The 25,900-nt window shown below is 37.9% G+C and overlaps 1 protein-coding gene and 1 non-coding gene across 2 annotated transcripts; both read left to right on the top strand.

The window, feature by feature from the left end:
• The first annotated feature begins 4,092 nt into the window (after positions 1–4,092).
• Trnat-agu (transfer RNA threonine (anticodon AGU)) lies at positions 4,093–4,166 on the top strand. Its single transcript has one exon. It is a non-coding gene; the product is annotated as a tRNA-Thr (tRNA).
• Positions 4,167–6,916: 2,750 nt separating this feature from the next.
• LOC140928655 (atrial natriuretic peptide receptor 1-like) lies at positions 6,917–25,858 on the top strand. The gene is made up of 20 exons (XM_073378434.1): positions 6,917–7,986; positions 11,931–12,217; positions 13,106–13,241; positions 13,488–13,709; positions 14,036–14,117; positions 14,919–15,015; positions 15,695–15,817; positions 16,256–16,333; positions 17,291–17,395; positions 17,643–17,714; positions 18,506–18,674; positions 19,250–19,399; positions 20,135–20,309; positions 21,469–21,609; positions 22,138–22,261; positions 22,610–22,678; positions 22,982–23,156; positions 23,824–23,922; positions 24,417–24,508; positions 25,232–25,858. Exons 1-20 carry the CDS (start codon positions 7,305–7,307, stop codon positions 25,337–25,339), a joined length of 3,186 nt encoding a protein of 1,061 aa, XP_073234535.1. The 5' UTR covers positions 6,917–7,304; the 3' UTR covers positions 25,340–25,858.
• Positions 25,859–25,900: the final 42 nt, after the last annotated feature.

The following is a 25,900-nucleotide window of genomic DNA, read 5'->3' on the forward strand; positions in this document are numbered from 1 at the left end:
GAAGAAGAAGAAGAAGAAGAAGAAGAAGAAGAAGAAGAAGAAGAAGAAGAAGAAGAAGAAGAAGAAGAAGAAGAAGAAGAAGAAGAAGAAGAAGAAGAAGAAGAAGAAGAAGAAGAAGAAGAAGAAGAAGAAGAAGAAGAAGAAGAAGAAGAAGAAGAAGAAGAAGAAGAAGAAGAAGAAGAAGAAGAAGAAGAAGAAGAAGAAGAAGAAGAAGAAGAAGAAGAAGAAGAAGAAGAAGAAGAAGAAGAAGAAGAAGAAGAAGAAGAAGAAGAAGAAGAAGAAGAAGGACCTTTATTAATTTATACCGCTCAGGGTAGCCCCTTCAGACGCAAAAAGCTGTCTGTTATCAATGGGAGCCCTGAGCAACAACGCACAAAAACACACTAAACATATAAACATTACACTAATACAGGTAATAATATAAATAGAAAACTATTTTCAATTAAAAGATTAAAAGACGTAAAACACGAAATATCATTAAGATAATTCGTTAAAAAGAGTGCAACCATAATAATAAAGTCACGTCATATAGTCACGTAACCTCTTGTAGTCACGACCCCCCAAAAATAGTTATACCACTTTATGTGACAAAAAAATTCACGAATAAATAGGTAGAAGGATCTGAAAATGCAAAAGTATTTTTAAGTCTTTTTTGAAAAGTGCAAATTCACCGATTTTATTTAACTTTCATTTGTTTTTAACTTTTGGATTTGGGCATGCCACGCAAGGTCGCTCTACTACGAAACTGACCCGTGTTAAAGCGCCATGGTTTCTAGTTACGAATTTATATTACAACAAATCGGTATCTACAACAATGACTACGCTCAAATTAGTTTGACAGACTACAAGACAGTATTATACGGCGTTGCGCAAAATTTTCCCGCCTGTTGTTGGGGGAGAGGCAAGTGACTGATGAGCAAGCTCTCCATTTGGGAAAGTCCCTGAATAGAACTTTTAACCAATACGGCGGCCATATCGAATTTATTAGATTTAAGTAGTATTATGGGATGCCCAGGGGGGCACTCGCTCAGCATTTACGCGCGCTTTTCGGGCAAAAAGAGAACTTCAATGTATATTTCTCGGCAAAAAGGCGATCATCATTACATCCAAACAAGGCACAACGATCTATTTTTCTCATTACAACTTTTTCTAGGAAAACTTAGAGAAAAATCGGCCCGAAAAGCGAACGTAAATACTGATGCGAGTATATCGGATCGTGCTCATGCCGCCTGGGCATCCTATAATACTCCTTAAATCCAATTAATTCAGTATGGCCGCCGTATGGGTAAAAAGGTCCATTGACGCGAGAGCCGCACGGGAAAGGAAACGCTCGCGCGTTCTCTCCCGGCTCGCTTTGCTGGCCATAATAGGGCCATTTATACGAGGAAAAATAAGACGCGTCTTACATAAGACGCGTCTTAAATAAGACGCGAACTGTACCATTTATGCGAGCATGTCTTATCTAATAAGACGCGTCTTAGCTAAGCCGCGTCTTATTTTAGACGAAATGTGCCGTTTATACGGAAAGTTCGCGTCTTATTTAAGACGCGTCTTATTTTTCCTCGTATAAATGGCCCTAATGAGAGCTTGCTCGCAGGCTGATGATTGATTTGCAGTTACCTACTGTGGGTCACATGAAATCAAAATTTCGGAAAAGTGATTTGAATAGTAATCCTGGTAAATTTTTCAGGAGCTTAAAGGAATTATTATTGAGCAACCACGCAGCTAATTATGCCCTTTTCACAGGAACATCCTCCCCGGGGAAACAAGGGGTAAGGGTGGGAATTTGTAGGGTCTTTGACTCTTTAAAAAAAAAATACTAATGAACGACAACCATGCAAGTATGCGTGAACAAGGCAATGTTTATTGTTTGCCGGGACCCCTGGCCGCAGGAAACAAAACCTCAGCAAGAAGAGAGGCCAAGATCAAAAATGTAAATAAATAAAATTGTACATTGCTTTTTTACCCACGAAGCACTTAAGAGTTCATATGAACTCGTTTAAACGTGTCCGTGCGTTCCAGATCGAATTGGAATTTGGAAGTGTCGGTTTTTAAGGAGAAGGGAAAACCGGAGTACCCGGAGAAAACCTCTTGGAGCAAGGGAGAGAACCAACAACAAACTCGACCCACATATGGCGTCGACGCCAGGATTTGAATCCGGGCCACATTGGTGGGAGGCGAGCGCTCTCACCACTGCGACACCCTTGCTCCTCAAAGAGCCTTCACCCCCGGATGTGGCACGCCCAAACCGCCAGGCAACAAAGAGGGCATTAAAAAATACAACAACAACAAAAGCAAAAGAGATAAAAGCAGAGAATAAAACGGTAAAGTTAGAAGAGTAAATTAAATAATTTTTTTATCGGAAGCTAAGCCAGAAAATTTTACGCATCCGATACAGCGGAACCTCTGTGTCCGACCACCTCTCCTAAGCGACCACCTCCTATAAGCGACCACAGTCAAATCGCTACTGTTAGACCCTCTCGTAAAATACCACCTCTTGTAAGCGAAAGCGACCTCTTTTTGGATGTTGAAAAAAATAACAATTTTAAAATTCTCCAAATTAATTCTATTATTTTGTAAGCGACCTCTTGCAGGATGGTTGATCTTGATGGGCGCTGTATGTATATAATAACACATTATTCAGAGTATGAGAAGAACTTTTTTATTTAGTGACAACAGAAAACTGCACATATCGTAACTAATAAATTACATGCAATGAATTCTCTTCCAAAATTTAGTTGTGTTCGGACTTCTTCCATGCACACCTGGTTGTCCTATCTAGATTCACCTAATAAACACCTCCGTCTTTGCTTCTTGGACTTTTCAAAAGCCTTTGACCGTATTAGTCACAACGTACTGATTAGAAAACTGGTAGATTTAGGTGTTCGACGGTGTCTTATACCATGGATCATTAGTTTCCTCTCAGACCGAAGACAATGCGTAAAACTTGGAGAAGCGTTTTCAGATTGGCTACCAGTCAATGCCGGTGTAACCGCAGGAAACTAAACTGGGCCCTATCCTATTTCTCATCATGATCAATGACTTATCCATAACCATTCCCGAAACGAATCTGTGGAAGTTTGTGGACGATGTTTCTATTTCGGATGTCTTACTAAGAACGGTGGTGCGTCCATTTAGTCTACATTAGACACTATCAGCTCCTGGGCTTTGATGAACCTGATGAAGGTTAATGCTAAAAAGTGTAAAGAGCTACGTGTGTGTTTCTTTAAAGCGCCCCCTCAACTACCCCCCGAATCGATGGACAAGTACTAAAAACAGTTCATTCGCACAAGGTTCTAGGTTTAGTTATCCAGGACAATCTGAAATGGAATGAGAACACCTGTATGATTGTATCCAAGGCATCTAAGCGTCTGCACATTATCCGTGTTCTTCGAAGAGGTGGCGTTAGTGTGGCTGACCTTCTTGTTATCTACGTCGCTCTCGTACGTTCCGTCCTAGAGTACTGTTACCAGCTGGTTACGTGGTTTGGCACAACGCCCTTGCCGCCTACCTGTCTAGTGAAATAGAGCGGATCCAACTGCGAGCTCTAAGGATAATATACCCTCGATCCTCATACCAGGAAGCCTTACAACGTGCTAAAATCGCTAGCCTTAAAGACAGGCGCAATGAACTCTGTATGAGGGCTTTCGATAAAATTACCAAAGGCGGACCCTTAACCCCGATAAGGTCTATTGCACATGACTACTCCCTTAGAAACTCTAAATCTTGGACGTCTTTTAAATGTAAAACCGAGCGTTTTAGGCGAAGCTTTTTCCCTAGTACTGTCCTAACGGCAAACGCAACACCCTTCAAAAATTAACTGTTAAATGTTTAAATTTTAAAAATTGAATTCTTAGTATAACTTTTTTTAGTAGCTATGACTGAAATTTATGTAACTCTTGTAGGTTTCACTATTTTTAATTATTTTGTAAACCCAGTCCCAATTAGGTTTTTGTAATTTTCCGAACCTTGTAAACACATTGTAATTCATTTTTAATGCGAGAATGTGTCGATTAAACATCTTTATTTATAAATAACATGATAAAGCCGAAAAAGATCATAACACAAAAATTTTTTTATGAACTCGTAGTTGGCGCTGTAGCTCAGTTGGCTAGAGCGCCTGTCTAGTAAACAGGAGGTCATGGGTTCGATTCCCATCGGCGCCTTTTTGAAAGATACTTTTCTATAATCGATGAAAAATGTTTTTTCAAACCGCCACGCCGCAGTAGATTCTTTTTGCATCAACTACCTTTCAAGTCTTTTTTAACAAGCCTCTGAGAAGTGGACTAATTTGCCTAATTCTGCCTTTAATACGGCACTGGCAAAATAGAAAATATAGCAATGAAACCTTTTTTACGAGAGTGGACTTGATTCTGGCCAGCTACTTATGGCGTCATCAGTCCATAGCATTGCCACTTTTGGAAATGTTTTGATCCGCAATTTCCCAATCACGGTGCAAATTTGGAGTCAACGTGACAAGAGGCTTGTCATTTCATGAAATTTCTGTTTGACAGTCAAGAGTAGTGAAGGTGAAGCATACGCGGTGAAAAAACAATCAGATATGAAAAAAAATTATGAACCCTTTTATTACTCGCTGGGATGAACAGTTTGCTGTAAAAGAGAGACAGCTCTTTAATATCTATTTCCATGGACTAAATAGCGGTAAAGCGGGTCGATCTCTGGAACTTCGCACTCTGACGTCAAGCTAATGTGTCGCACAAATGCTCTGGACTGGTCATCTGCAAGACCATCCTCGTTCCCAGGGTTCTCTCCTACCAGTCTCCAGTAGGAAAGAAACCTGGGAACGAGGTTGCTGCAAGATTATCTATGTATTATTTATGTTGCATACCAATACCTTAAACTGTGATAGTTCATGATCCCTTGAATGCAGCGAAAATCAGCATCTTTCTATAGGAATTCCATCCAAAAACTTAGGGTCTGTGGTGAATTTCGAATTATTAAGTTAAGTGGTCATGACAAGTAGCAGGAGAGACACATACAGCAGGAGATCCTTCTGATAGACGAACTTGCTGTTCTAGAATTCTCTTATATTGTTTGTTTGTTTGTTTTTTGTTTGTTTTTCATACATTTCAGTGTCTGTATTTTTTCTTGTCCAAAGCGCCAATGCATCGAAGATTAAAAACCTTACAGTAAACAATTGAAGTAAATCTCGTTAAGACAACTGAACTTTTATAAGGCGTGTTTCCACGGCAATGGCCGTATTTGCGATTTGTATTGTATTTTGTTCACTGGTTTATATTTTATTTTCCTTTGTTTCTGAGAATGGTAATGTATGTTAAGGAATTTGTAACCTTGAAACAAGAACAAGTAAAATAAAATTTAAATCCAGGGTAAAACTGAACCAAAACGTTGGTTGTTGGTGTTCCGCGTAGAGAGTACTGCCAATGAACTGATCCACCACAAATCGTATAATTTGATTGTTGTTTATTAAGGTAATATTGCGATCATTCGATCTGGCAAAGGGACAATACAAAATCGTTTTGTAACTATGTATAACTAAATTCTCCTACAATGATTTGCGAAAACGAAAACCCCTGAAAATGAAGACCCGAGTACAAAAACCCGAAAACGAAGACCCTTCCCTTTTTTTTCAAGGACTTTGCATCTTTTTCTTAACAAATATTTAGCTCCCTTTATAATGTTTCTACACGTGATAAAGTACGTATTCTAAACAAAGATAAGTGATTTTACTTGAACCGTGAAATAGCTACGGTAGTAGAATACTACGCACTACTATGCACTTATTCCATTGTATTCTCTTGTTTACGTCTCGCTTTTTTGCACTGTTTATGAGTATCCGTTTTACTGTTCAAGTAAAATCACTTTGTTTGCCACGCTCCTATTTTAAGATCCAGATCACTTTAACTGGGTCTCGCAATTCTTAATTTCTCGCTAGTTCGAGCGTCGAAGTGTTCGGTAATCAGTTTGGTTCTCATTTTTTATCATATGGAGTTCCGTGGCTTTGCAGAGCAATTCTTGACCACTAACTTCAGTTCCAAAGTGTCTTGGATCCTTCAAGTTTACTGAAGGATCGACTTGACAAACCATTGTATCCCATTATTACTGTTAAATTTTCAACTTCGTTGGCAGATTGTGGACATTCAAGACTTCATACAATAAGGCCGTTTTAGAATTTTAGATGGAAACAAAAATTTCGGCAACAAAAGTTTATACGGTTCCTACAACTGCTTCTTAGTTCTAGTTATTGGGAGATGGGAAGAAATGACAAATGTTTTTGATTACATGCCTTATGAATATCTGGAAAATTAGAAATAGAGCTGGATATTTCTGGAGAAACTAAGATGACGTAGAATTAAAGGAAACAAATCAGGAGTCTTCCCATCGGGTCTTTTTGACAAACAAAGACCGTGGAAACGGCATAACCGACGGGGTCTTCGCTTTCGGCTTTTTTTTTTTTTTTTTGGTCTTCGGTCTTTTCTTCGGGGTCATTTCTTCGTTTTCGCAACAAGGCCACAACATTTTCATCACCAGGGCAGGTTTTATAGCCGAACGTTCACCTTTGCCTCCGGCTGTAAACGCAAAATTTGACTAAGATCACATAAAACAAGAGTATCGCGACCTCTTTAATTTGTGTGAAGTCAAGTTCATCAAAATCAAGAGTTTCACTTCCATTATCTTCAGCAATTATTGTTTAAAGTGCCTCTGGCAATTCAAAATATTGCGTCAAAGATATGTTTTGACTATTAAGGTATTTGTAAGGGTGAGGTGAGTCGACCCACTGATCTTTAGTTTGTTTTCAGCCTGTTTTCTCCAATTTTTTACCGCAACAGACAACAAAACTTATCATTGTTGTTAATTGATAGTCTTTGTTCATCGATAAGCTACATAGATTTAGGTACAGGAAGAGCATCCTTTGATTTGAATTTAAATTATCTGACATTAATTTGAATAATTTCAAGCAATATTCATCTCATACGACAAACGAATGACTAATGCCATGCGCGATAGCTGTATTCTAATATTTTATATTGGATTACAGCTATCTGTTTAAACAGCTGCAATAATTGTTTTAATCATTAGCTACTTCTTGCCTTAAGTAAGTTTCCGAAATTACTATTTCCAAAATAATGTTTTCTTTGAAAGTGATTAGCGACCAAAACAAATCATATGGACAGGGAATATGACTGTGTCACACAGGTTAGTAAAACAACTGATGGATCGATTACCAGTCGGTGAACGTGGTCTTGAGACAAACATCGCAGACATCGTCCCAGCCAACAGCAGCTTACACCTTGGATAATCATTGTTTATCATTTCTGGACATGACAGCGAGTCGTCTGGTTGTTTTGCTGTTGACAGCACTCTGTTTTCTGTTTTTTCGGCCGTCAACATTGGGGCAAGAAATAAGAATTGGAGCCTTGATTCCATGGAACGGAACGTGGCAAGTTGGACCAAGAATGGCTTCCGCTTTGCTTGTCGCTTTCGACACGATTAAATACAAAATGAACCTTCTTCCAGATTATAACTTAACTTACGAATGGAAGGATAGTGAATGCAGCACTGGGGCCACCCTAAGAGCAATGGCTGACTTGCAAACAAAAATACCAAATATACACGCTTACATTGGACCCGCATGTTCCATTGGCTGTTTGCCGGGAGGTTTTCTGGCAGCGCACTGGAATAATCCTATGATTTCTTTCGGTTGTGGTGAGTCCACTTTATCAAACAAACTTAAGTATCCTACGTTTGTTCGAACGGTTGGTACGTACGTAGAAACTGGAAAGTTTTTCCTCGAAATCATGAAAAAATATAACTGGACCCAAGTTGCCATTGTGTCCTCCACAGAGAGTATTTGGTCGCAAACTGCTAGTTTTATAAAGGAAGAAATCGACGATGTCAAAGGTGGTGGATTTTCGGTGTCTTATTTTCATGTATTTAGCCCAGGCATTACAACAGATGAACAACTGAAGGGCATGTTTCGTTCCGCAAGAGAAGTGGCCCATGGTAAGTAAGAAGTTTTCCTATCAAATGGTTCAACGTTTAATATTCTACCGATAACTGGATTAATACCACGAAAATAACCTGAATTTTGCGGTGACAAAAAGAAAAACATAAACAAAGTCATTTTCGCGGCACTGTTTGGTAATGAGTCATTTGAATATGTTGCTAATGTTTTGTCGCTTTTTATCATTATGCATAAAGGACAAAAAGATATTTCACAGCTACATTTATTAATATTGTTATCATTTGTAAGTCTTAAATCCACTTTAAACAGGAAATTTTTTTGGTAACCCCTTTTCAATCCACAGCATTAAAAAGCTTGTGGTTGTGGTGTCGATTTTTCCATGATTTCCGTAACAGAGATTAATTACTACAATTACGGTTTCATGCGTCCCCCATAGAAATCCTATTTATGCTTTAACAAGAAAATTTAATATTATTTATCTCAATTATTGCTGAAAAGAAAAATTAATTTGCCCAAAAATTTCAGTCCGGCTTTTTTTTTTTATAAATGAACACTTCTCCCGGACCTCTTTGGATCATTGATTTTCGAACAGACGGCGAATGTAAGTTTACATTCGATATTCTGTATGGAAGGCAATATCTAGTCATCTAGTGACTTCGAAAGGAAGTTCCACACCAGGAAAACTCTCTATGTGATCTAAGTGCCTACTTTGTTTCAATACCAAAATCAAGGGGCGCCTAATCAAATGAACTATAGGGTACCGGACCGCATGTGGGAACACTTGAAAACGGGAACACTCGAATGACCTAAAATTATGCATTGAAGTGTCTTCATTCGATAAATTTAGTTGCAAAATATTTATTTTTTAGGCAAATGACTAAATGAAAAAATAATTCCTAAAACTACAAATGGATTTGCTACTGTCCCAACGAAACAACATCTATCTTTGAAAACCTAGGAAATTTAACAACCTTTCACCAAATGTCGCGTTTTAAAACCACTCCAGCTGGGTTGTATAATTTGAACCATTGACATTTACCGGACGTAATTTCGTGCCAAACTCCGCGTTTGCCAAAAGCAATTTAAACTTTTGTCGTTTTTATTGACATGTATTATTAAATCTGATAACGAATAAAATAAACAACGGCTGGTAATAGCGACGGAAAGTAAACGTCGATGTATAATTATATATTTTGAGACAGAAATGCCTTAAAATTTCGAAAAGAAGCCCCTCAGAATATGAGCCAAAAGTAAGTCGAGATGTGAAAAAGGTTCCAGTTCAGACCCTCGGCCTAATATAGCCTTCAAGATGGGTGCCTATATTAAAGAATTCACTGCTTAAATGCAAAATAAGCCATAAATGAGTTTTCACATGTTAGGCTTCTATTAAAAGCCTGGAGTTGCTTTGAGTAAGCGATGCTTTCTTAATTGATCTGCTCTCTTTTGTTTTTTTCCGAATTCAAGGGGGATGAGCGTTAAATAAAAAGAAAAAGTTCCATGACAGTACGTGTATAAACTGAAAGGAAAAAATTCGTGCTCTCTCATGAAAACGTGCTTGAAAATTTAACACAGGAGTTGTTTATGGAACGCGAGAAGAATATTTTAAGATAATTGGCTTCACTACTCCTCTTTAGTGCAAAACATTTACGTAATAGCTATTGAAAGGAATCATTAAGGTTTTAATTGGCACAGGTAAAAAATTTCAGCTATTTTTAGTGTATATAATTTAGCAAGTTACGGGGATTAATGCTTCCTGAAATGCGTATAAATTGAAAATGGATAGAAGACTTACTAATTCATAAACAATCTTAACAACTTAATTTGAATACAAAAGAGTCCAGGTTTTAGTTTAAATAAATAAAGCGCACTTGTCTATTTTCACTTTTGTTTTTTCCCTTTTCAATTTGGCAAAGGAAACATTTCAGGCTATTTTTAGTGTAATTTAGCAAGCTGCGAAGGTTAATTTTCAAACGCGTATACGTTGAAAATGGATGGAAGACTTACTTATTCACAGACAACCTTAACAAGTTAATCTGAATACAAAAGAGTCGATTTTAGTTTCAATAACTAAAGCGCACTTGTCTATTTTCACTTTTGTTTTTCTCCTTTTTAACTTGGCAAAGGAAAATTTCAGGCTATTTTTAGTGTAATTTGGCAAGTTGCGAAGGTTAATTTTCAAATGCGTATACGTTGAAAATGGATAGAAGACTTTTTTATTCACAGACAACCTTAACAAGTTAATCTGAATACAAAAGAGTTGGTTTTACTTTAAATAAATAAAGCGCACTTGTCTATTTTCACTTTTGTTTTTTTCGTTTTTAACTTGTCGTTTTTTCGGTCTCTTTCAACCTTGTGTGACATCACCTATTCCAGGATAGTCAAACTTCGGATGATAGGAAAAATACCTGATTACTGAAATCATATAGTTAAAACCACTTTCGATGCACATACTGATCCAATCTTTCAAAATCTTGGTATCTTAAAATTTCATGATATATACTTAATACAACTAGGCTTATTCGTGTACTCCTATCAAAACCATACTCTACCTTTAAAATTTCATTGTAAATTTACTTTACAAAGTCAAATTCATTCGCGTAATACAAGAAACTGGTGTAAATTTCGTCTGCCTTTCTGTCGTACTCGAACCAAACAATTTTCCGTTTTTATCAAGGACCTAAATTTTACAACACCTTAAACACCAACATCATCAACGGTTCCTCACCTTTTTCCTTTTAAAGAGAACTTATAAGGCATTTATTTGTAATAATTATTAGTATACTCCAACAGAAATCTTGTGAAAAAGCCTTTTAATATTCAACATTATTTGTAAACTTCCGTAATATTGATTAGTTTAATTTTCCACCTGATACTATTTTGTATCCGTCGCCGTAATTTTTATGCCATCTTCGAAAAATTGTCATTGAGGAGGCCTAATTAACATAAGCTCTATAGTTTCCTTTAGGCCTCCTCGCCATTTCTTCCTACTTTTTTTTTGGCATTTCTTTGTAATTATTGTAATCGTGTGGCAAATAAATAAATACAAATACAAATCATGCAAAGAGGGTCTCGGCTGTTGTGTCCGTACAATGCTTGAGAAAATGGCCCGAAAATTTCGCACGCTTTGCGGATGCAAAATAGCTGAATTACATCCTCAAAACGATAGCAGGCCGCAAGAAACAGACTACACGAAATGAAACATATTCGCTCGTTTTTATGAAACTGCCCCGAAAGTGGCATATGTTTTTAAAACAGTCTATTTAAAAGTTAGCATATTGCGCAATAAAACAATTTTTGTATTGAGCTTTGGTTATATGATTTGAATAATTATGCAAATCTCGTAGTTTGTTCCCGTCTTAGGGCCTGTTTACATGGAGGTGGGGTCCTCAGGTAGGTGAGGTAACGCACCTGTCCATGTAACCTCTCATCTTAATTTGATAACATTTACATAATAGGTGGAGTGACCCGCCAAGGTGGGTATCGCGGTCTGCCAGACCGGGTAACCCTCTCAAGGGAGCATCAAATTTTGCCATGTGAACGTTTCAAGGTGGGGTAACCCGCCTAGTCGGGGTGGAATTCGGGATACATCAAATTCGGGCAAAATGCCCTTTGGCGGTGGCTTTGCATCATTATTAAAGGTTAAAATATAAAGCCACAGCACTGACGGTTGCAGCAAGAGCAGCAAGTGAGTGTAGAGGAGCATTAATCACCCCAACACGTGGTTTGCCAGCATTTTTTCTTGTCGCGTGCTTAGAGACCATTCAATAATCTTGAGAAAGTGCACCCTAGGATGGAGGGGTTGTAAAGGAAGGTTAATTTTTAACCCCTTCTAAGTGGGTTACCTCACCTACCTGGTGTCCCCCAACTCCATGTAAACAGGCCCTTAGACCAGAAAATAACCTTCTTGATCTGCATAATTATTCACATCATGCTCACCCTCATCCAATAATTGCTAATTATGCTCTCCACATCCACTTCTTAGTGTTTATTCTCCTCGGTTATGGAACTTCCGTGCGACAAATGATGCTCAACTTGTACGACTTGGGAATGGTAACCACAGGGTTCGCCTATTTTACTTTTGATATAACTATTGACACCTGCAAAGGGAATGACGGAAGGGATAAAGATGCATGTGAAGCGTTTGAGGGCATCATGGACATTTCCAACTACATTCCTGCTACCCCAGAATATAAGGCCTTCGAGAAAAAAGTTCGACAAAAAATGCCCCTGTTTGCGGGACTTGGATATCATATGCCCCCAGATGAGGAGGTAAGTTAGTCTAAATTTCTTTGCTTTCACTTAACTTCTTTGCTTTCACTTAACAAGAGGATAGAGGGGTAGCCTATAGTAGCAAAGCTTGCTTTCTATCCCTGTAACATAGCGTAGCGGGAGAGAATCTCATTGTCTGTTGAGCGTAGCTGTTGCTTTAAAACAAATCTGTGCCCTTCTCAATAAAGAAAAGGAGGGAAAGAAAAAAAATAGAGAACATCATATTCGCTTTGCATAGCTTGGGTTTGAACCAAAGCCCGGGTTTTAAAAGTAAATCATCTGAAAACAGCCATGGATCTGGTTTGATTGCGTTTGGGCTCATCAGCATGGCATAGCCGACCATCTGACGAAACTGGAATCAAAAGTCCACCTATCCGTCTGCCCAGGCGATAAAGATCTGCATACATTTTTTCTTCTCATGTTCGTAGACCCTTTCTTTCTGACGATTCTAGGGAGAAATTTTTTTTTAAAAAAAAATTTAAAACTCATCATAGCATCAGGGAACGCTTCGATTTGGCTCTTCAAATCATCTCAATTCTGAATGCTGATTAGAGAATAAAAAGACATGCTGGAAATTCGCTCCACACGTACAAAAGAGAAAACAAAATCAGGTAAGGGCGGGGAGTGAGTAATACCTTCACCCTTCAGAACAGTCCGAGATTATCAATAAAAGCACTGGCTCTAACGTCTGCTTTTAAGTGATTATATTTTGCCTTTTAATCGAAAAGGCGAAGTCATGTTTTAAGCTGCTTAATAACTGATTCGCTCTTTTTTTTGTGAGAATGTAAGCAGAGTTAACCAAAACTCTTAGAAGGCGCACTCTTGATTTCTATCAGTGTTTGTCATTCGTCCACTGTTAAATATGCCACTCCTTTTGCTGACTTTTAGGTCGACATTTTTGCTGGCTTTCTGCACGATGCTGTTGTACTGTATGCACTTGCAGTCCATGAAATTCTACAAAAAGGAGGAAATTTCACGGATGGGAGAGCACTTATGGCGCATTTAACAAACAGAAGTTTCGAAGGTTTGTAAAATCTCATCGTTACAATAGCCGCGTACGCCACAGTATAACCCGCCACCGGTAGCGACGCTCATTTTTTTTTCTTTGTTACGCGGAAAGTCAATGGAAGACCTGTTCAAGATGGTACCAGCCGGCTGCCTTCTGACAATTTCGAAAAAAACCGTCAAGATTAAATGGCACAAAGTCTTAAAGGGTGTAATGAGAATCTAAATGCGACAAAATTTATATTGTTTATCTTACAACTTGCAGGAATTTCTGGGCCTGTCTTCATTGATGAAAATGGTGACAGATCATTGAGTCTCCAAATGAAAAACTTTCACAATGGTAAACTGTTTCATATGGCTAGCTACTTTCGTCGCACGGAGAAACTGGAAATTTTGAATGTAACAACTTATTGGCCTGGTGGAAGTGTAGTTGCTCCACTGGGAAGACCCGAATGTGGATTCAACGGGGAATTTTGCCCTCCTCCAGGTAGATGCAATATTATTTAACGGCTTAGTGGAGTTAGGGTGTGTTCGATTGATCGTATTTCGGAGTAAGAGTACGCAAAGGTTTTGTACATGTACCGTGATTTATGGACCACTTAAACTCTACAAACAACAACATATTTTACTTGAAGCATATAAACATCATGATGAATGCTAATGCCACCATAACTTTAGCTTATACAATGTTAGGGCGGAGCTTGAATTCGAGTTTCCTTGAATATAAGTTGAGTTTTTAATGAACAGGGCACATCCTGGAAGTTTTTACCGTCATGCTCAATTCTCAAGTTGTACATTTGTTATTTTTGGCAGAAATTTGGAAGATTGCAGTGTACATTACGTCAGGATTTCTGGGAATAACAATTCTTTTACTTGCTCTTCTCTTTTATTACAAGTAAGTGATTAAAGAAGGGGATGCTAATACAGCTGTACAACGACCCAGGGGCTGGTTACACAATAATTGTCGGACGTAACAGATAATATTCGACGTCCAGTTCAGTCAAACTCTTTGTTTTGCTCGAGACGTTAGCATTTGCATCTGAGGTTAGGTTTCATGTGGCTGGTCCCAGTTGTTCTATTGTACTCATGTGCCAGGACCATTTCACTTCGGTTAAAGACACAAGTTTGGATTGGTAATTATATATAGTCTTTTCTCAAATATTTACGGCTCGAAGGACTACACATGATTAGTTCGGAACAAAATTTTTTAATCACCAAATATTGCAGCTCAGGTTATCAAATGAGTGCCATGCCTCGTTTAATATAGGTCATTCATCATGCGAGACGTTGGATGATAAAAAATTCTTTGAAAACTAGATGCTACATTTTCTCTTGCAAAAAGCGTTGAACGATGTTTAACTACAAACATTAACCACAAAGGACTGCATGTTTAACTGTTATTCCTATTCGACAGTTGCACATCTCCCATACTACACCCTGATTTCCCCTCCCGCCAAAGTTTTGGATAAGCACTGTCTTCAATTTTTCTTGGGACGACTTTAAGAGAAATCAAAGATGTGCAAATAGTAAATTATATGCATCAAGAAATGTGAGATAAAAGCGGCCATTTTAAGTGACGTCACAGTCTCAAAATATATTAGTCAATATTAAGTATCGCCATTGTATAATTTCGCTATATAAAATGGTGTTTTTTAATGGAAATAAATACACTGATCGTTCTATTTTTTCACTTTAGGAGAAAAGCGTTCCGGGCATCACTTTTGAGCCAGCAGTGGAAAGTTTTGTCACAAGAAGTGAGGTTTACAAGGAGACCTTTGGATACCCGAAGTGTAGTAAGAAAACAAACAAAATGTCACCACTATGTACCGCCGGAAAAAAATGAAGCTTATGTTATTATCTGAATCGCGATGGAGAGAAACATGTAACATTCATCATATAAAAAATGTGGAGCACAAAAAGCAGTCTGATTACCCGGTGGGCTTCAAACCCATGTCATCCACGATACGTGTCAGCCGCTCTATCCACAGATTTTATCTGAGTTTTCTTCAAAATCAAATGTTTTTTAGAGCTTTAGACAGCTTAACACACAACGCTCCAACGGAATTGCTTATAGGACGTTTCCACAAAATAACAACTACAACAATAACAACTTTCACGTTTCAGTATTTCTTTTTCAATTATTGGTATTACCCTTTTTAATTATGTTGGTTACAAAGGCAAAATAAACTATTTCTTTAGATCTGACTAACGATGATTGAGGAAAACTCTGTAGTTATCGAAGTATTTTTGACCACCTTAATATGGATTTTTAAGCCTTAGCCTTTCACTTCGATTGACGGCGACCCTAGAAATAAAATGATTTTGGAACGACAGTAATGATGCGTGATAATGATGATTAGGATGATGATAGTGACGATAACGGTCACTATTTTAAGTGCAAAGAAGCAATATTGGTGAGCTTCCTATGAAAAAAAAGTTAGAGAAGTAACAAAGTATATATTTATTGTTCAGATTTCAAGCATGTATGGTGGAAGTTCTGCCGAAGGTAGCATGATTTCACGACAGAATAGTCGAACTAGTGCTGACTTTGATGATTTTAGAGGACAAATATTCACTTGTGTGGCGGTCTATAAGGTTTGTTACTACTTAAGTGTTACTGTGATCGACTTCAACTTGAAAGAAGCACATTGCAATAATATAATAATAATAATAATAATAATAATAATAATAATGATAATGATAATGATAATGATAATGATAATGATAATGACAATAATAAAGTTACCACTGAAGACCTAAACTAACTGAAAAATCTATTATATACATAAAAAAGTTACCAAAAGTTTTGTTAGTGTTCCTTCATTTCAGCATTAACATTATAGAAAGTTTGCAACATTTTTGACAGAGAGGCAATTGCGTTTCGTTGTGGTTTGTAGTCTTGTTAAAACACTATTTACTTAACAATCTTATAATCATTACCCAGACATTACATTGCTGCAGACCCAGCACACCATGCACTATGGGTAATCTTTTTAGACCCTGGTAATTATTTCTTTAACTTTGTTTTCACAGTCTATTGTTGTGGCTGTTAAGAAGCTGAGGAAAGCTCACATAAGCCTTTCAAGAGAAATTCTTATGGAATTAAAGGAAGTAAGTTAAATGAGCCAACGATACCCCAGTGAGAATACAGAAATGCATATTTAGCGGGAAATAAATCAAATATCCCTCTCTAGGGATGTCTAACAAATTGGACTTAATTGTATGTTGTAAAATGAAAAGTGAAAATTTGATTTCAACTACCGGTACGCTCTTAGTCGACTGTTTTAGTCTGTATCCAGCTAAGGCTATGTTCATACTATGCCGGAGGGCTTTTTGTCCCTACACGAAAAGCCACCCGGTATACCATGAACAGAGCCTGTGGCGGCACAAGTCGTTGACACACATCATAGTTAGTTGAGCGGACTGATTATGAAAGTCGGCAAGCTTTAAAGAGCGAAACAATCAAGCCGTCTCTGATGTTGAACGAACCTGTCACGTGATTGCAACGGTGTACAAACTCAAACACACTCTCAAAGAAGGCAGATGCAGGAGACGATTTATTCTTGTTTGGCGATGATTTTGAGGCGATTTTAGACATTCTTGACGAAGTTGAAGCACTACAGAAAATATTTTAATAGTCCCCTCTACTAACTATGCACACATCAAACATCGTGCCGGGCGCGGTTGGCCGAGGGGCTTTAGTGCACTTAATTCTAGTCCTCACTCCTAAATTTTTACTTCCGTCACAGTAATCCAGTGCTCGCTCCCACTTATTTACTTATTTCCCACTTATTTGCTTCCACGGGAATGCGAACAGGTGTTCACATTGCAAAGAATGAATCAAAATCGATCCGATATGTGACGCTCCACTTGCGAGATCGGCGCGGCACGGCGCAGCGTCATTCCGTAGCAGAAATTGCGCCGAAATCTCGGTTCTTGTATTTGGATAGAAGTTCTTTGCGGTAAGATTTTCGTAGCTGTGCAAAAGCCATCCGGTATAGTACTAGTGTGAACATAACTTAAAGGTAGATTTTCTTGTTCCAACTTTCGATTGTTTTATTGTCTTAGGTATTTGACCTGCAACATGTAAATATCAATCGTTTCATTGGCGCATGCGTGGATTCGCCAAATATATGGATACTAACGCAGTACTGTAACAAAGGAAGCCTACAGGTGACTAGTGCATTACTTTATAACTACAAAGTTAAGATTAATATTTATGCGCATGCTCAGACGTAATGACTAATGAATAAAAATGTAAAGTTTGCTTTCTTAATAGTTTCTACCTCTAGTTTTTAGTTTTGAAAGTCAAGCTTGAGACGTTATCAGTTTAGCAAAAAAAATTGCGACAACATGATGCGATATCTATCTATATATACTTTTTGGTTTTACTAAAGAGTTGTCTTTTTTCCACATTTAGGACGTTTTAAACAATGAGAAGATGAAGTTGGACTGGATGTTTCAAATATCATTTGCGTCGGATATCGCAAGAGTAAGAAACTATGCGCAAAGCATGCTACATAAAATTAACAAATCGAGCACAATTTTCTATGGTCTACACTCTTAGAGACCATAGAAGAGGACGTCATAAAATGTTCAGAACTCAAGTGGAACCACGAGCCGCAGGTGAGTGGTTTCACTGCAACGTTTTGAACATTTTATGGCGTCATTTCTATGGTCTATAAGAGTGTAGACATGGAAAATTGTGGTCGATTTGTTTTTTACAATAACATTTATTTTTTTCCGAAAAACCAAAAACAAAACCGTTACTGCGTGACATGTTACGTCATTTTCATGGTCTATAACTCTCGATCAATCAGCGCGCTAGGATTCACACAGTTATTGTAAAACACCTATTAGCTTTAGCTTAAACGTGTCAGAACTCACTCGTGATTGTTTCATATTGGTTTTATGTTAGTTCTTTTATCTTCGTTTTATCAGGTTTCTTCTAAAGCTTTGATCTTGTAAAATAATGGGCAAAACAGGGGCGAAACATTTGAGTTCATCAAAAATTTGTGAGAAATTGGTTAAGTTTTTTTTCCCGTTCTTTTTAAGGCCGATCCTTAGTACATACATACCTGCAATTTTGCCACGTAGAGAACGGCAATGCACTTAATCAATGGAAAAAAAGCGTGACCCATATAACCTGTGTTTTTTGTGTACATGAAACGCGTAATAGAAGGGAAACGTTGGCTTGTGACTCAAACAGGTCCTCATTAAAAAGACTGGACCTTTTTCTTTAAAAGCCTCTTGATTTACAATTTGTTTTTGAAATCTCTTTAGGGCATGAGTTTTCTGCACAAAAGCTCCATAGGTTGCCATGGAGACTTAAAGTCCTCCAACTGTCTAATAGACAGCCGGTGGGTTTGTAAAATAACTGATATTGGACTCGAGAAGTTTAAAGGAGGACAGAAGTCTGATCCAAGTATTGGAATTGACGCAGAATATAATGGTAAATACCAGGAACCATCCATATTCAATATTTCCAGCCTTAACATCTTTACACGAGTAAAATAACGCGAGGATTCGCTATACTTTTTCGTGGTCGATTTGATGTGCGGGACTATTGGTTGCACCGTGGTTGCTTACGATTGGTGCATTACAAAACTCACTCAAGGTAATCGATAGCTTATTGATACCATCGCCTGATGAAGACCAGCACTGTGCGGTCGAAACTTAGTGATCAATAACAAAGTGACTGTCTTTAGTAAAACGACATAAACATTTCACGGTGAACAACATCTTTCTTTATATTGATCAGGGTGAATTACTTGTATTCTGGGTAGAACGTATTTCGTAGAGGGCTCAATTCATTTAATTGAAGAGCATTGACTGTTAACAATCACAGGAGTTCAGGCTTCAGGAGTAATCATTGATCGTTTTTTGCGACAGTGCTGTTTCGTATGGTCCGAAATTGTAGGACCACACTCATCAGGCAACTTCAACGATTGACTGTTAAAATTAAAAGCTGGCAGTAAAATATAGGGATGTGTTAAGATCATGAATTATATATATAACACATTGCAGGTCTGTTATGGCGTGCGCCGGAGCATTTAGAAGGAGTAAACAGTGCATCCAAGTCGCAACAGGGAGATGTATACAGTTATGGCATTATAGCACAGGAGATTCTACTAAGAGATCTTCCATATTGCAAAAACGACGTTATGGACGCAAAGAGTACGTCCTTAACATTACCTTTAATAGTTAGTATTTAGCTATATCAATGAAACGGCTGCAGAAATAAAAATTTAAATCATATTCTTTCTTCCTCTTTTAAGAGATCTCCCCGTAGGAGGAGATTAGGAACCCCAAGATGTGAGTAAAAGTACGAAAATGTGCCCTTAAGGGGAGGAGGGTTTCAGGCTTGGAAATTTGTCACCTAGTTGTTTAAAGAGCCGTCAGTAAAATATTTCAAACAGGTGCACCGTGTGGTAGTATCATTTTAATTAATTGGTTCATCAACTTTATTCAAAGGATTGAGAAAAGGGGTGCAGTGTACGTAAGTAGATAGGAAAAGCGGGGATACCATTTTTAAATAGAAGGTATTCTCCAGACGGTGTCTTTTCAGTCAAGAAAAGTAAATTTCGGGACGAAGCCCCTTTCCGCCCCCCCCCCCCCCCACCACCCATTCTGCCCGGTCTAAATCTTTGTCCAGTACCTCTAGAGGAGAGGAATCTTGAAACAATTTCTAAATATCTTCTTTTACCTTCATACGGTTTCTTTAGCTATGAGGACATTTTCCAAATAAACAAGACAATTTAATTACCTGCTTTTCGTATGTTTTAACCAGAAAGTTTCTCGTTAAGTATGTGCTATCCGCCTGAGAGAGGTTCCCCTTTACAGAGGGTTTTAATCAGACACACGGCATTTAGACTTTCCTTGTCGATAAAATTTTAAAATTTTTGTCTGCAGCAATTGTTGTCAGAGTGCAGGGGAGAGAGAATCCTCCATTCCGTCCTGTTATACCAAACAGTTATAATGATAGCTTCTTTGTGAGAATGATGCGGTCTTGTTGGGATGAAGATCCAGTTATTAGGCCGAAATTTAGTGACATTCTTCAAACAATCAAGAAAATAAATAATGGAAAGTAAGTACATTGTGGTAAGAGGGGAGAAGTTAATAAGATGCTTATTACAGAAGTTTACTAAGGCCCTGCTTATGTGGAGAAAACTTGGCCTGGGTAGAAGAATCACTCGCCTACCCGAGCGACCCTGGGTGGGCCAACTTTTCCAACATTTCCTTACAAAGTAGACACATTGAATTCTGCAAAGTTGATCGTACTACGTGAAAATTAACTTTGCAAGATATCAACACGACACTGAAAGAACCCAAAACAGATCCGGGTTGTAGCCGTAGACAGCTGTTAATTCACCATTATCGTGTTTTCTGTTTTTGGTTCTTTCGGTGTCGTGTTGATGTCTTGCAAAGTTAATTTTCACGTGGTACGATCAGCTTTGCAGAATTCAATGTGTGTTTTTTAATGTGTTTTGCTGATCAGGTCTTCTCTAGATCCCACGTTCTGCCGATATTCGTTTACAGTCCTTTGCAGTCAATTTATTTTTCTTACAAACCTTAGCGAGCCGTTTACATGATCGAGAAACTAAACGTTGCCTGATCGGTGAGAAGGGGCGACCCACCTAGCGGGTCACCCTCTTAGCCGGACAACTTTTCCAGACATAAACACTTTGGCTCGCCCAGCTAAACTGCGAGCAGTCTCTTATTTTTCTTTGCAAAGTTACTGCACGCGAAACCTAAGCACGCGAGCGGCAAAGCCGCGAGCCGCGAGAAACGACGTCGTGGTTTGCAATCGCGCTGGATGAGATAAGAACTAGACGGATTTTAAGAGAAAAGGCGGACTGCAAGCAGTCTAGCCCAGCCGTCTCAACTCGGTCAAGGCAAGACAAATCAGAGCATGCGAGAGCGCTGTTGTCAGCTTTTGGCTCAAGCAAAAAAGTCATGACAACTTTATTCTCATATAAATGCACGCTAAAATTAACTCGTATGGGCTAGGTGACCAACTTTCCCGGGACAACTTTTTTCCATAAAAATGGGGCCTAAGCGAGGGTAGTAGGAACGTAAAAGATCAGACAAATCACACCGTCGATACATGTTTTTCAGGGTTTCTCAAAATCAAGTGTCGGAAGTTATTAGTTGGATTTTTTTACCAATAAAAAGAGGATGTAAGGGCGATGTTTACTTTTAAGAATATATTGCGCAATTCATGTTGTTTTTGTTTTTGCCGGCAGAGAGATCAACATCATGGACAATATGATTGCAATGATGGAAAAATACACAGATCATCTAGAAGAAACAGTACTTGAAAGAACACAACAACTGGAGGAGGAAAAGCTAAAAACCGACGCTTTGTTATACAGAATGTTACCAAAGTAAGAATTTTTCGGCTAATAATTATAGTTTTCGTGATTCAGTATACTTGGTTATTGCCTTTGAAAGCTTACTTGGCACTAATGTTGTTATAACTTTTGGTTTGCAATTCATGACATTTGACATCGGACATTTGAGGCGGACGACGAAATGGGTTGAACTGAGATTTAAAACTGAAGAAAGCGTCTGTTGTTTCAAATCTTCTAATGCGCCAAATCTCCCTTAAATTATTTACCAAGTCACCTTTTTCAGTGATCACCATATTGGTAATCAATTTCGCGGGTCTTTAATTTCGCGTTTTTCGCGATTGCAAAAAAATCGCAAAAATAAATTCTCTCGAAATTTAAGCTCGCGATCTTAAATCACAGCAAAAAAGAATATTTTGACTTGAAATAGCAACAACATATACAGCATATGTATCGACAATATGACTTGTTAACTCATCATACTGGCAAGCTCCGTTTTCTATCTTCAGTACATTAAGTAATTTAGATTAGTAGTAATTTAAAATTATTATCGATCCTATGCAGGAGTGTAGCAGAGCAGTTAAAACGCGGTGAACCAGTGACAGCAGAAACTTTTGATCAGGTCACCATATTCTTCAGTGATATCGTCGGCTTTACTTCACTGGCCTCTGATAGTAAACCAATGGAGGTAACTCACACTAACCCAGGGACTGGTTAAACAGCAATGTTGGCTTTATTTTGTCAAGGCAAACCCCCCTAGTCCTTTTATTAAGTCAGGGAAGAGTTTTAAGGGACGCGAGAGCAGCGTCTTGTCCATTTTGCAAATTCTGAGTTAATAAGCTCACTCTGCCTTTTCTTTTCATGTCACTTTACGAGGTGCCACGTAACAGCGAGACCTTTATAACTGACAAGTAAAGTTTATGAGAAACGTTTTAACAGTAAAGTGAGAGAACTAAATAAGGTTAGTTTATGTGCAACACATAACACTAAAAAGGTGTTAATAAAATGTATTCAGAGAAAACTTTTTTCTTCACAGATCGTAAACTTACTAAATGATCTTTATACCTGCTTTGATAACATCATAGACTGTCATGACGTTTACAAGGTAAGCATAAATAAACTTGAATTCTAGATTGTTAAGTTATTATTGGAATGCCCGAGCAATGCTTCTATAACATATCTGCGTCACTTTAGTGTTTTATCAAGGTAAAATGCTCTACTTTTTTACGATTTCGTCATTGCAATACATGTATTAGAAATTGGTGATTGTCAATTCTCGCGTTACAGTGATGGCAACTCTACTGTCAACATAAATGTTGTTAATATCTTTTCAGCCATAAAAGATTAACGGTTGCTAAGATAAAAAATAAATAATTTATACTTTTACGTTTATTTGTATTCTTTTTAGGTTGAGACAATTGGTGACTCTTACATGGTGGTGTCTGGTTTGCCAAACCGAAATGGTATCAAACATGCAGGAGAGATAGCAAACATGTCTTTAGATCTGTTGAGTGATATGTGTAATTTTAAAATCAAACATCAAACACAGAAACAGCTACAGCTACGAATTGGGCTGCATTCAGGTAAGTTAGGTTAAATGGGTTTGACGTTATATCTCAGTAACGCGCGCGAGTTATTCCTTTTGATTTTTAAACACCTGGAAACAAATCATCTACTAATAGTTTCTTTTATCGATCATTGCTTACCAACGGTATTCAAGATCCATTCGTATGATATTCATATGATAAAATATAGTCACGTGATTGGGCAATTATATAACAATATAAAAATTAATAGCTCTTCTTCCTCATGCTACCAATAATCCACGTTCGATATATTAAAATTCTAACATGACACCGAGACTTTTAGGGGACAAAATTGCAACTGTTTTACGACTCCATATCTAGCAATTCCCAGAAGAGACTTGAGCACAAAGAAAACCAAATCAGATAAAGAAAAATGATCAGAAAGCCTCAGAGTCATGTTCGAATTTTAGTGTATCGAGGGTGAGCTATTGACAATACAAGATCAACTGAGGGCAACAGCGTGAAAACCGAACAGGCGACACCTCAGATTTGATTACTTTCTTTTACATTGTAAAGTTGATAATCTTCGTTTGCAAGCGACTTCGTAGTTCCGTAATCAAATTCTGATACGACCTGATTAACTTGCCGGCTGCCATTTTTGTTTGCAAATTGCGTAGGGACAAATAGGCAAAAAAATCAATTTATATTATGATTTGTCTGTCAGGTTCATGTGTAGCTGGGGTTGTGGGTCTTAAGATGCCACGGTATTGTTTATTTGGTGATACTGTAAATACAGCCTCCCGAATGGAGTCTAGTGGACTAGGTGAGTTATCATTGAAGTGACAGAAAGTATTGAAAACGTTTATTATTCTATTAAATTTTGAGATTGTGGAAGAACCTAACATTGATGGTAATTGTCTTTGTGACAAATCAGGCAACCGTTTTTTTTTTAGCTTCCATTATTTGTATTTACGCCACTATTCCCGGGAGAGACTCCGCAACAAAATAGTCTCACAGTTGAGCCTATATAATCCGCGGAAATTTAATAGGTGTCCGCGCAATGTGTTTTTACTCTTTTTGTCGCGTCCCACCCTCCCCCACTGATGAACTAGCTCTCATCGAAGAGCCGTACGGCCACGGACTGATAAAAAACGTGAAGACATTGTTGCAGAAAGACCCATAAATTTCTAGATATAATTTCTTGACTAAAGAAACAAATTTATATAATGGATTGGCGCCCGAACCACTAAAAATATGCAAAACTACAGAACAGCTATCAGGCTACCGGGTGATTGTTAAGTATGGTTTTCTTTTCAGCTCTTAGGATCCATCTCAGTTCTCAATGCAAATCATTATTGGATATGATCGGTGGTTATCACACTGAGGAAAGAGGCTGGACCTCAATGAAGGTAACAATTATCGTATTATTTTTTTTTTATTAAAGGAGCCCCCAACTCTTTCGTACCTTCAAAAACAAATTACCATAGTTTTGTTTTGGTTTGCTTTGAACTTACCTAGATTTCACGAAAAGTATTTCCACCTGACATAGCCCATAGAAAAAGATCTAAAAGACCCTTATCAAAAGTATTTGATGTATATGTTGTGGTTCAATCTTATCCTTAGTTCAAATTTTATTTTCCTCTGTTTTAAACTCATCATACATTACCAAACCCGAGAACAAAGGGAAATAAAAATAAAAATTGAACCACAACACATATACCTGATTCAAAAGAGGTCGCTTTGGGTATTGGTCAATTGCGACTCAAGCAAATCATTGCAATGAATTCCCGCGAAATGCCCAAATGCCCAATGTCTATTGCCAATGACCCGTTTCCAAAGCAACATTTAAGGAATTAGGTACATAAAGCTGGTACTAAGGGAATACTTCACTTTTCTGTTATTTTTTGATGTTCCGTCGTTACGCCACTCAAAATTACATATTTGGATTTATCTCACACTTCACTTTTCTGTTATTTTTTGATGTTCCGTCGTTACGCCACTCAAAATTACATATTTGGATTTATCTCACAGAAGACTCATTTATTTCAATTTTACTTCACTCGAAAAAACGTTTAATTAATTAAACTATCAAAAATTTACGATGTGGTTTTTTTCTTGTTTCTATCTCTCAGGGAAAAGGAACAATGCTAACCTATTTCTTGAATGGCCGGGACGGCTTTACCAAACCGCTGCCGGATCTTTGCAAGGCAGCATCATTGGAAGATCATAACTTTAAATAGGGCTTCTATTCACGCACAGGAACAGTGATTTCAGCGCGATTTCTTTAACGGAGCCAAACGGCGATTTCTAAAGTGGAGAGTCACATATCGGATAGGTGTTCATACTATAGAGTGTTTTCACTCACGTGGCCAGCATCTATGCAAATTTATTAAAACAAAAGAAAGCGTTTGCATAAGAAAAGAGTTCAACTCCCACAGGATTGGTTTGGGACACCAATATGGCCGCCGTTTTATAGTTTTGGGACACCAACATAGCCGCCGTGACGTCATGTGAAAACACTCTATACAGGATAGCATTCGTGTCGGTCGCCATGAAAAGCAGTCCAGTATCGTGTGAGCATAGCCTTAGATACTGTGACCAGTAATACTTTCTTTTCACGACTTATATCTATTAACTAAAGGTATTATTTTTGTTAAGTCAAATTTATCAGAAAAGATGTCGTGGTGCATTTTTTTTATTACCAGAAGGATGAGACAACATTTTATTTGTAAGCGTAGGCAGGCGGAGCTAAAATGTGCGGTTAAATTTTAAATTTAATGAACCAAGTAAATAGTCAAAAT

Source organism: Porites lutea, chromosome 2, assembly GCF_958299795.1.
Source record: "Porites lutea chromosome 2, jaPorLute2.1, whole genome shotgun sequence".
NCBI lineage: Eukaryota > Metazoa > Cnidaria > Anthozoa > Scleractinia > Poritidae > Porites > Porites lutea.